Source organism: Callospermophilus lateralis, chromosome 16, assembly GCF_048772815.1.
Source record: "Callospermophilus lateralis isolate mCalLat2 chromosome 16, mCalLat2.hap1, whole genome shotgun sequence".
Classification (NCBI taxonomy): domain Eukaryota; kingdom Metazoa; phylum Chordata; class Mammalia; order Rodentia; family Sciuridae; genus Callospermophilus; species Callospermophilus lateralis.
Window position 1 is genome coordinate 22,484,165 of NC_135320.1, and position 13,447 is coordinate 22,497,611.

Here is a 13,447-nt window from a genome sequence, read left to right on the forward strand (position 1 = left end):
CAGGATATAAAACAATTTGCCAAAAGAATGCCTTAAGGTAATGAGTCCCTCTAACAAATTAAGTTTTATTTTACAAAATTTGGCATGATATTGAAGTTACAGAAATTCAATGACTACATTCAGCAAAATAATCAGTATAATTATAAACTGTTCATGATTACTCATTTTAAAACAAGTGATATCTGTTTGTAATAACTTTATTTGGGTTGGCAATATAATTTTAATTTTTAATTTTATATAATTATGAGCTAAGGATGGAAAGCATAAAGCATGACTAATGTTTTTATTTTTAAGCATCTCTGGAATTGTGACTTTTAGATATATGCCTCAGCATCAATTCTAAGACAGCCTAAAAACTTTTTACAAGTAATATTTCATACTAAAATCTGTAAGAAAGCCAGTTATGTCTGTCAAATATAATTCTGAGGATTTTAAAAATGAATACAAATCAGTATAAATCACATGGAGAAAAACCAAACACATAATAGATATTTGAGTTTCAACTAGTAAAAGATGATAAATGCATGCAATATTTTAAAAATGGGCTCATATTTACAAACTGAAAAATTTTTTAAACTAATGAAGCCCTTCAAAATTTTCTTGAAAAGAATGGAATAAAATGTAGTTTTTATAAATTACTTTTTTTCTATCATGACACCTTGTCATCATATTTTAAAAAAAAATGAATTCAATACATCTTTTTTTTTAAATTTGGTACCAGGCATTGAACCCAGAGGCACTTAACCACTGAGCCATATCCCCATCCCTTTCTATTTTTTTTATATTTTGAGATAAGGTCTCACTAAGTTGCTTAGGGTCTTTCTAAGTTGCTGAGGATGTCTTTGAACTTACGATTGTCCTGCCTCAGCCTCCTGAATCACTGGGATTATGGGCACGCACCACCATGCCTGGCTAGATTTTAATAATTTTTAAGAAAAAGTCTTAGTAAAATATTTTACTCATTGTGGCCATTGTATGCCAACATAACTACTGAAATATTTAAGAATGTTTTGCATTTGTGGTTGAGATTTCATGGTTTGAGGTTACATGACAGATATATTATTCAATGACTCATAATTACAGAATCAATTTCCAAGGTGCTTAAAACTATTGTGTATTAAAATTCTACAAGTTTGGCTATTTTATTACCTGATAGATAGCATTAATATTAAATTAATCTATTTTTGTACTATGAATCTATAGACAGTATTTAAAACAATCTTACAGAGAACACTTATTATATTTTAAAAATTATAGATGTCATATATAATATTTTCATATGCCTAAAACAGTTAAAAAGATATCCACATATATACACTTAGACAACTGAGTAATTAACTATTAATCAATAATATATTAACAATGCTAGATATTTTCATGGCTGAAACAAGAATCACCAGTTTTACTAATATCTACTAGTTCAACTAAAAATATGTTTCCCTTTATATCAACCAATTTTATTGAGGAATAATCATTGTTTATATTAATATTAGGTAATAATTATACCTTTGACTTATGCATTACTTATGCATTTACAGAGTGCTTCCCATGCATGATAAATAAAATTTTCAGCCAGTTATATCTTGGTATACATAACAAGTTAAACCCTTAAAAACACATAAGTTTTAGCATATTCATTCTACAACATACCGTAGATTCAAAAAGATATTTGAAATACCAAATGTCTCTATTGCATCTTACAATAGTCCTATGTCCTAAAATTTGACATTCATAAATTTTTAAGAACTTAACATTTGTATTTTGCATGTTGCTCTACAGTCAGTTTCAAAACTAAGAAAATGTACATGGTACTATTTGGAGAATAGTCCAGTGGACTTAGAACATTCCATGTTATCACAGGGAAACTTTAAAACTTAGAAACCAACATTATTCTTCCACCAGTAACCTGTGCTGAGATGTGTGGGATTACAAAGAGAAAGTCAAAACTTAAATATTAAACTTGCTCAGTACATAAACTAGAGTGTCTAAATGAAAAAAAAAAAGAATTAACAAAGGACAATTATGAATTGTTTATCATTAGATATTCTCCAAAACCCAATCCTCTAGTTGGGAAACTAGAAACTTCATAAAAGAGCAGCTGAGATGTAGGGGATACCAGCACTGAGAAGAAACCTGTGTCTCCTTCAAGAATCCCTTAGTCTTATCCCCTTCGCTGTCACTGACCAAGACAGAGGACCAGTCACAGAGGGGCCCATACCTCTGTGAACAAACCTACAGGAGTAATGACCACACTACACCCACTAATCTTATTCCTACTTGTCCTTCAGGACTAACCAGGGGCATCAGCATGTCTAAGACACATTCTCAGATCACTGTCCCTCACTTCTGCATTAAATGTTGCCTTTATATGCAAGTGGGTGCTTAGCCCAATTATTGCAGGTAGAAAACACCACCAGAAAGATGTATTTACATTTTTATTTTGAGTGCTTTGAGTGCAAAGTTCCTGCAAACAGACAATTATTATTTTGTTTTTATATCCCCTGGACCAAGCCCAGCTTAGCACATAAGTGCTCAGTAAATGTTTATTGAATGTTGAATGGAAGTTGAATGCAGATACTGTGACTACATCTGGCACATCTACCACACTAACGATTTAGAGGTGAGGAGAAAGACTTAATTGCTTTTAAAAAATGCAAAATAAAGAAAAAAATTATTAATTGCATGTAGTAAAAATGCTACTATACAATCTCTCTAATGGTGGAACAAATGCAGTTATTATACCAGGAACCATTTTGAACCTGCCATTATTGACTATGTAACACCTCTGAAGTCTAAATATGGAGACATGCATCATTTATTATAATGAAAGTACTTTACTACTATTGACACTTTAAATCAAGAAATGTGATTTAGAAAAAAAAATATTTTTAGAAAATTTCTTTTTCCCCCTGGGACTCCATTCCATATTTTATATGCAAAACTTACGTGAAGCTTTCAAAGTTTTACCTTATTTTTTTCTCTTTCCAGTTAAATATAGTAGTATCTTGTCACAAAAAATTCAGAAATTGTTTTAAATATTTATATGGACAAACTGATATCATTGAATTAAAACCACATTGTGTTACAGATGGCTAATTCTCTAAAATAAAATTTCATTTTCTTCTTTTGAAAAAAAATGATTTTCCAAAGTGAGGCTCAATTTAAAAAATACCTATGTGTTGGGGAGTTAGGGGTGTATTTCAGTGGTACAGCATTTGCCTAGCATGCACAAGGCCCTGGGTTCAATCCCTTGTGCCACAATAAATGAATAAATAAGAGAAATTTATACTGGAGCAAAACATACATATGCTTCACTAAGACATATAAAAAGATATTCTATATATACAAGATTAATAGTTTTCATGAAAGTAATGACCCCGAAGAGACTTAAAAATCTTTGCAAATGTTCCTGTCATTTATGGAACACATAAAACACTAATTTACTAACTGCCTCTTTCAACTTTATTCTATTTTTTCTAAAGCATCCTTAAAATAACAGAGGGACATCTTGAGATGAGGGTTGAAATGTGCACTTTGGATATATATTAAAGATAATAGGTTAAAGATAATAGGTGTGATCAAGGGAATTATAATCAGAGAATAAAGCAGACAAACTTGAATTTTTATCACAGTTGCACACACAATAAAGCTTGATTAAGTATCGGAAGGCAAAGTGCTGCATACACAAAGCACAAAATACAATCTAATAAATATTTCACATGCTTAGCTGATTTCAATTTAGTTCTTACATTTAACTTCATGAAAGTCTAATCTAAAGAATATGTTTAAATGTTCTCATTTGCCTAAGACAAAATGATTCAAAACTTTTAAAAAACCTCTTAACCACTGCATACTTTACAATACAAGAGGAAAAAAGAAAGAGATAAATTATTAATTTTTAAAGTTACCCAGCAACTCCATTGCATCATCTTCGTTGTCAATGTCTTCTTCTGTTACAGATGGGGTAGGGCTGTGGATGGACTCAAAGGAATCCTGAGAAAGCATGGCTGCCAGGAGTTTCTTATGCTGCTGCTGCTGCTGTTTTAATCCTTTAGTCTTGGGCTCCATCTTCAAGCTGAAGAAATATTTACTATTAATTAGTTGTGGTGAGTAAAGAGAATTTACAAATTTTCTCATTCATGTATTCTGTTATGCAAATTGATGGACAGATCAACTAATATTTTCCCCAAGAATAACAAAGACATAGAATCTCTCTGAGACAACAATTCACTAACAAATTCCCAAGTGAGTGCGGGAAACCTGAAAACTCCAACACTCACTTAAAAGAGGAGGCACTATGTTCTGCACCTACCAACTATTGCCATGTGAGAAGTAATAGATTTTCTGATATTTTAAAAGAAATAGAAAGTTCGGATAATCATTTGCTGATTTACAAAACACATGATTGTCAAGCAAAATACAAGTCATGGGATAAGTAATTTAACATGCTACACTAAGATTAAAAAATAAAAAATACACAGCTTTAATTTCTTTTGAGTTACTGTGTATATAGTTGTCCCAGCACCATTTATTGAAAACACTACCCTCTCCTCCAATCATCTTGCAATAATTATAGTGCTTTCAAGTCCACCTCTTTGCATAATTTCCTAGTTGACTGTTCTTTCTATTAATATATTCATGTGTGTCCTCAAAGTCAGGAGACTGATGTACAAGTATCAACATTTACCACTTTGAGTGAAGTGTGGACACCTTACTTCTGCTTCAATTCCTTTACCTTCCTTATTTTTAAATATTATTGTTTTGAGTGTCCAGTAGCATTATAATTTTTGTTTCAAAAACCACTATATATAATCCCTTGTATATACTCATATTTCTCCTATTTATTCTTCCTTCCCAATGTTCCAAGATTCTCTTGTTCATCATTTCCTGTTTGAAAAACTTCCTTCCTTCTTTCATGTCCTGAGTTTCCTTTCACCACCACGCATTTCCACCATGATGATCTGCTTCACTTAGGGCCAAGAACTATGGAGTCAACTGACCATGGACTGAACCTCTGAAACCATGAGACACAATAGGTTTTCCCTCCTCGAAGTTGTTCTTGTCAGGTCTTTTGGTCATAGTGATGCAAAAGCTCTTTAACATTTGTTGTACTTGGGATTGATCTCAGGGCCTCATGAATGCTAGGAAAGTGCCCTACCAATGAGCTCTAATTCTGATTTCTTAACTAAAAAGGGAAAATGATATCTTGACACTGAACAAATATGGTGGACACCACTTTAACCAATCAATCAAACTAAGTGGCACCAATCATGGAGCAAGGTGACATTATATGCCTCCTAATATGATACCATGAGGAAATACATAATGAGACCTATAAAGAATTGTTTCCAAAAATGTTTAATCAAGAAATAATTCAAGAAATACAGATATGGGAACATTTTTCAAAATAACTAACATGTAGGTAGTCTTCAAAATCCCAGTGTCATGAAGGAAAACAAAACCAGAGGACTGTTCTAGATTTCAGAAGGCTAAAGAGACCTGACAATTAAATTCTACACACAATCTTTATTGGACACTAGTTAAAAAAGTAATAAATAAATATACAAACAAAAGCCCATAAAAGATCTTACTAGGAAAATTTGAATATGATATAAAATTATTATTAATATAAAAAACTTTATGGCATCATTGTTAAATGTTTTGATATAATCATTATATTATATCCTCATTCTTAGGAAATGCATTTCAAAGACTTAGGGAATTGATAAGTGATAATATCTACAACGAATTTTTAAATGGCTCAGCAAACAAAGATTGCAAAATGCTAATGAATATGAGTGGAATGTATGTGAATATTAATAATCACTACTCTTAAATTTTCTATGGTTAGAAATTTTTCAATGTAAAAAATTGAGGAGAAAAATATATGAATATTTATTTCATATCTGTCTTCTATTCCAATTAGGTTCTCCAACATATAAAGGATTATTGCTGAGATATAAAAATGTACCTCTTTTAAAATAATTTTTAAAATATCTTAATTATTACCCATGTTAACTTTAAATAATTAAAGAAAATAATCAATAGTAGTGTGGTTAAAACATAACTGTACATTTGCCAATTGATGGAAAAAGTTTCTTTAGTTCCAGTTTATTGTCATGGCATTTGTATCTGCATCATTTCTGTATGTCTTTTAACTGAGAAATAATGTAATGATTTGAAAGTTGACCATGACCAGTTTTATTCACTGAGAAGTAATACAAAAAAAAAAAAATCACACAATTTTAGTTTGGATTTCACAATTGATAGATCTAACATGAAAATTGTAATTTACACCTGAAATTATTTTAAGTCAAATTATTTAAAAATAACAGTATTTGTGGGTCACTATGGCTCATTAGCTTTGGATTAGGACAATGGATATACGTATTATTTTGACAAATGAACCAAATCTATTTTCAACATGAATAATATTGGGCAAGTTATTTACCCTTTTTTTCTTGCTTTCTTTATCTGTAATGTAGATTATAGTATTGCCTATTATATAGACAATTTGACAATTTAAAAGGGCTAATATTTGTAGCACTATGGAAAGTAGCTAGACTAATATGCCTGCTGAATAGAGCAATTGAAGTTCTCATTTATGACTTTGCATTTTATACTGTAAATTTAAATGACAACAAAATATTTTATTGAATAATATCATATGCTTAACAAAATTACTTTGTTTTTATGCAAAAATACAATTATAGTTCTATAGAGATTTTCCCCTTTAGGAATAAATAATAATTCTCCAAGTATTACTGTTTGAAGCAGGTGTTTTATAAAGATTCTGACAAGTTTATTTATTATTATCTACCTAAGTTATATACAATAACTAGAAATTACATGTTTCATGCAAAATTAAGATATATACTATCTTAAAGATGTTATTTGATATAAATAATCATAAGGCCAATGTTTATTTTCATTCCCATAAAATAACATTGTTTTATAAAGCTAATATATGATCAAAACATGCCGAGTTACAAATAAATTTATCTTCCTGAATGTAATATTAGATTTCTACTCCAGGTCCACAACTGTTTTTCTAGATTTGGGGCTGGATGTGCTCTGCTGCATAAACTGTATATTATGTAACACCTCCAAGGAGGGTCTGAGGCTTGACTTTGCTATCAATTACAGCAGTTTTCTATGTCGTTATGTATCAGCATCACCACTGAGTAGGTTACATAAAGAATCTACAGTGTTCAGATCTGGTTTTGCTGTCACAAGTTACGAAAACCATTTCAGTTTTCTGAGCAGCTTGAATTTCATAATTACAAATAAGGACTGTGAGGAACACATCCGAACACACAATTGATAGGTTCCCAAATGCTGCTGTTAGGGGAAGAAGCTGGGGGCTGAGACTTGATGCTGGAATTTCAGAAGGCAGAAGTCATGTCATTGGAATGACAATGGGAGACACTAAAAGCCATCTGGTTGACATTGATAAAGGTGGTTTCCACAGGTGGTGGAAATAAAATTCTATTGGGAAAAGATTACAAGTGGAGGGGACAGTGAACACAGTGAGGAGCCTGACTGTAAGAACAATGAAAAGCAGAGAGAATTGACAGCTGGGGCCAGGGAGGAGGCTTCCTTTTGTAGAGAGGCATCCCATCAGACTTTAATGCTGATGGGAATGACCTAGTAGAAGGAATAGAGGGGGGACACAGGGAATAAGCAGCTTGCACAGTGGCTGAGACTGAGCATCTAGAACCAAGTGAGGGACTTGCTTTGGGTGGGAGTGTGGGCTGCACCCACTTGGGCACAGGTGAGCCACGCCCACCCGTGGTGCTGGGAGGGCATTTGAGAAGGAAGAGTCTCTGAACCTATTTCCTCCATGAAACAGGAAGCAGGGTCATCAGTAGAGAAGAAGATGAGGAGAAGAGTTGGGGATTTAAGGAGAGAAGTGAAGACGTGAAATCATTCCTGAGGAAAGTGGATATGTGGATTGTTCAGCTACTGGCAGCAACTTCACCGGGCATTCCAGGGTGCACCTGCTGTTGAGAGGTCATGAGTTCAGTGACGCCAGCCAGTGGAGCCACAGGTTCTCCAGCCTTTGCTGGTTTCACCACAGAATGAAGAACTGGATTGTTAAAAGGAAACTAAGACAAAGGAAAAGAAGGACGAGGCAGTTGAAGGTATCTTCAAGAGACTGACTACAATAGTGGGCCATGGAAAAAAGCTAAATAAGGAGAAAAACAAGGAACAAGGTGGTGGGTCAGGAGCAATGGAAATTTAACACAATCGAAAATTATCAGGATGGAAACTTGGCACACCCAAAATTTGGGTGCCAGAAGGAATGAACAAGGAAAAAGGCCGTCAGAGGGTGAGATACCTAAAATTGACATTAGCGATGGCAGATAATGATAATGAGAGGGTACAGGATATGACAGAGGGAATAAGAGGGTCAGGCAAGGTGGAATTCAAGACCAATAATGAAGAGCGGGTGAAGGAAAGGAGGGGCCAGATTTAGGGAAGAATCACTGATGTTTATATTGATTTCACCAGGAAGGTAAGGATTTAGGGAAAGTGCCTATGTGAAAAAGAGAAATGACCAGGGGTTGGTCAAGCATGGCTTCAAGAACATGTGGATGATGATCAGGCTGAAAACATGGGATTCTGGAAGCCATGATTCTAGGGAGGAATTTTTTTGGGGGGTGGGGGCGGGGTGCAGCAGGTAAAGTGATAGAGCAAAATCTGTAAGCAGCAGAGAAGCAAAGACCGGTCCTGCCTCTTCTCTAGCCCCAAAGGCTGAGGATCAAAGAAGCAAAAATAGCACCATTATGAGAAAATAGCCTCAAAATAAAAAGCTTCTTCTCAACAAAAGAAACAATCAACGAGGTGAAGAGAGAGCCTACATTTTGGGAGCAAATTTTTGCCACATGCAAGTCTGATAGAGCACTAATCTCCAGGATTAGAACTCAAAAAAGCAAACAACTCAATCAATAAATGGGCTAAAGAGCTGAACAGACACTTCTCAGAAGATGATGCATATTCGATCAATAAATATATAAAAAAATGTTCAACATCTCTAGCAACTAGAGAAATGCAAATCAAAACTACTCTTAAGATTTTATCTCGCGTCAGTCAGAATGGCAGTTATCAAGAATACAAACAACAGTGTTGGTGAGGATGTGGAGGAAAAGACACACTCATACATTGCTGGTGGGACTGCACATTGGTGCAACCAAACTGGAAAGCAGTTTGGAGATTCCTTAGAAAACTTGGAATGAAACCCAGGTATTCCACTCCTTGGTTTATACCCAAAGGACTTACAAACAGCATACTATGATAATGTGGCTACATTAATGTTTACAGCAGCTCAATTCACAATAGTTGAACTATGGAACTAACATAGATGCCCTTCAATAGGTGAATGGATAAAGAAACTGAGGTATATATACACAATGGAATATTACTCAAGCTTTAAAAAATAAAATTATGGCATTTGCAGGTAAATGGATGGAATTGGAGAATATCATGCTAAGCAAAGTAAGCCAATCCCAAAAAACCAAAGGCTGAATGTTCTCTCTGATAAGTAGATGCTGATGCATAATGGGGGGAGAGCATGGGAAAAATGGAGAAATTTTGGGCAAAGGAGAAGGCAGGGTAGGGTGGGGGTATAGGGGAAGGAAAGATGGTGGAATGAGATGGACATCTCTACCCTAAGTGCATGTATGACAGCATATAAGGTGCAATGCTATATTGTGTACAACCAGAGAAATGAAAAGTTGTGATGCAATTATATACAATGAATCAAAATGTGTTCTGCTATCATATATACCCAATTAAGATTTTATTAAGTAATTAATAATTTTAGAAAGAGAAAAAAATAACAATGTTGTGGGCAGCCAGAATACAGACAGCAGTTCTGAGTGAGATAAAAGGAAGAGAGGATTGGGGTCTTTCTAAGAGCATCTAAGGGTTCTCCAGGCCTTCATCTGCGCCCCCCCCCCCCGCCAACTTTTCCAGGTCTCAATCCTGGAACTCTTGTGCAGAGACAGGCTGTAAATCATTTTAGGGCACAGAATTTGGAGCAAGAGAGTCTCATAACCAACCTTGGAACAGAGAAACAAAGACTCCAGGACTTGATTTCCTCATTGTTGCAATAGGGATAATAATAATGCTTTCAAAAAGATAAAGCGAATCTTAGATTTCATCTCACTCCAGTCAGAATGACAGCTATTATGAATACAAACAACAGTAAGTGTTGGCGAGGATGTGGGGAAAAAGATACACTCATACACTGCTGGTGGGACTGCAAATTGGTGCAACCAATATGGAAAGTAATACAGAGATTTCTTGGAAAATTGGAAATGGAACCACCATTTGACCCAGCTATCCCTCTCCTCAGTCTATGCCCAAAGGACTTAAAAACAGCATACTACAGGGACACAGCCACATCAATGTTTATAGCAGCACAATTCACAATAGCTAAACTGTGGAACCAACCTAGATGCCCTTCAGTAGATGAATGGATTAAAAAATGCATATATATATATATATATATATATATATACACACACACACACACACACACACACACACAATGGAATATTACTCAGCAATAAAAGAGAATAAAATCATGGCATTTGCAGGTAAATGGATGGAGTTAGAGAAGATAATGATAAGTGAAGTTAGCCAATCCCCAAAAAACAAATGCTGAATGTTTTCTTTGATATAAGGAGGCTGATTCATAGTGGGATAGGGAGAGGGAGCATGAGAGGAATAGATACAGTAGGAGGAAGGGAAGGGTTAGGGGTTAGAAACGATGGTGGAATGTGATGATCATTATTATCCAAAGTACATGTATGAAGACACGAATTGGTGTGAATATACTTTGTATACAACCAGAGATATGAAAAACTGGGCTCTATATGTGTAATAAGAATTGTAATGCATTCCGCTGTCATATATAAATAAAAAATTAATTTTAAAAAATGATAAAATGAATCAAGATAGAACACACAGAGAAGTCTCTCAGTTGTAATTTAATAGGTCATGTGTTCAAAGAACACCAGGTGGCATCCTAAAGATTTGCATGGCTTCTCTTGAGCCATAATGTCCAACATAACAAGAAAAGGAACATCTTGGGAGGCCCTTATGAAAAAAAGCAGCAGTCAATATTTCCATTTGATGTTAATACATTCAAAGAATCCATTTTGTTTTGGTTGAGAAGGGTAACTTCTAAACTGGAGTTAAATGGAAACATAAGAGTTTAAATAATTTAGTGGCCAACCTCACCTCAGCCCCATGGGCCTGCCTGTCCTGGTGAAGCCCCTCCCAGCCCCCCACCCATCCCACCTCCTCTCCCCAGTCTCCCCTGTGTCCCCACCCTTGCTCATTTTGCTTCACGCTCTGTCCCTGAGCACAGATTGGTAAAATTTGTTTGATCAGCCCTGTGTGTGCTCTGTGTGGTAGAAAAATGGATGATGTCTCTCATGAACTAGACCCTGAGCTTATAGAATGTAACCTCATGGCATTTTAGGAAGAATCTATCTCTTTCCTTAACTTCAATTAGAAATTAAGTGGCTCCCTTCATATTGAAGCCCAGGGAGTTGAAGAGTTTCATGCTTAGCTGTTGTAATTAGGTTTTTATGTAGAAGAATTTTTTTAAAAAAAAGTCTAAATACTATGTTCTATAATCAACTTAGTAAATGCTCACTTATTAAAAGCTTATTATGTGCCTAGCAGTGTGTGTGCTGAATTGCAGCAATAAGACTCTTCTTTTTCTTTTCCTTCCTTTCTTTCCCTCTTTCTTTCTCATTTCCTGAATGTTAAAGAAGCAAGTGTTTTGAAAACAGTTATTTTTTTCCTTTCATATTACTCTTACCCAGTATCTAGCACATTATCTGCTATTAATGTTCAATAAATATTTAGCAAGTTGACTTTTTTCTTTTTGAACTACTTTTTTATCCTCTTACAAACACATTAAATAAATTCAAAATTAAGAGGATACATATGTCTTCAACGTAAGAGATAAGAAAATCCAGGTAAATAGGAAGATTGATAGTGAAAAGAAGAAGAAAACACATAGATAGTAATGTTGAAGATGAAGAATAAATGTTAGATTATAAATGCAGAACTTCTATGCATCAACCTGCAATGATCAAGATGATTTCAGGAGAGTTGAAGCAAGTATTTTCTTTGATCTCATTAAAACACATGGTTTTGACGTTAATATAGCAAACGTCTGGAAGACCTAGATATGGAGCAAGCCTCAAATGTTGCTTAACACACATGAAGTCTATGGATAACTAGTACTGTGTTTTGCAAAATAATTATTAGAACTGAAACATGTTTTTCTACACAAATAAATTAACGTATTTCTAAACACCTTAAAATAAATTTTAAGCCCTATGAAAATGACTTCATTGATATTCTGAAATAAGTGTGTGCTTTATATTTCTAGTTTAAAAAGAAATTTGTCACGAGGTACAAATTTTGTATATTTTGGTTATTAAGGCTTCTCTTTTGGATTTCTTTGACAGATTTACTATTATTAATCAATATTTTATACCCTTAAAATTTTCATGTTAGAGTATGTCTAAATTACTAAGTTTGACTTTTCTTTGTTGTATTTTACATTTTTTGTATGATGTCCACAATAGCCAAAAATATCACAATATTTGGGCAATTTCTTTGCTCTTGGTCTTTGCATGTAAAAGAGTACCCTTTCTTTGATCTGCTTTATTCTTCTTAATCCTGCTTCATTTCCCATCATATGACCTAATACCGCTTAAATTTATGTCACACATTTGTAAGTTGCCTGGTCTGTTTCTCTGGAAGGGAAGCATTTCAGAGCTTCGTTCGCTGGCACATCAGAAGCCATTTTGAGCTTTAAGGAAAGGGAAACTTCTTAAAAGGAAGTATATTTAACTTCTATAGGGACATTTAACCTACATTTTTAAATAATAAGATTTCTATTAATTATATGGCATATTTAAAATCAAATAGCAGCACTAAGTTACAAAGCCAGTTCACCAGATCTATAATATTTATGGATATTATTCTTGTTTTAATAAGGTGGTTCAGCTTCAAAGGAGCCTCATTAGGTTTTCAAGGCTTGATGAGCCTATTTACAAATTCACATTAAGATTTAACAAGTCATTTTAGGAAATTCATTACACGGCTATTGCAATGTCTAATTAAGATGGTTTAAAATAAGATTATATAGGATTATGAAAATTTTTGTTTACATTTATTTTTGTAAACATGTGATTATTGTTTATAACTCTTCATGTGCAGTGAGTATATATGCTTTCCCAGTAACTGGCCAGACAAGCTACAGCAACAATGCGATTAAGTGGTATCTGACAAACATAAGAAGTCTTGAAGCATTCCCCAACACATCCCCCTCACTTTTATAAACACCCTTTCTTCTCTTGTTCAGGTGTTTTAATTTCTTTTTTTTTTAAGCTCTCTCAATTCTGAATTTGAA

The 13,447-nt window shown here is 34.1% G+C and overlaps 1 protein-coding gene across 1 annotated transcript in view; it reads right to left on the minus strand.

Annotated features, from left to right (window-relative positions):
• Positions 1-3,891: 3,891 nt before the first annotated feature.
• Positions 3,892-13,447, minus strand: part of C16H8orf34 (chromosome 16 C8orf34 homolog) — a 155,879-nt gene continuing 146,323 nt past the window's right edge. Inside the window, 1 exon segment of the mRNA XM_076836055.1 lies at positions 3,892-4,075. Coding sequence (XP_076692170.1) covers positions 3,892-4,075 — 184 coding nt within the window.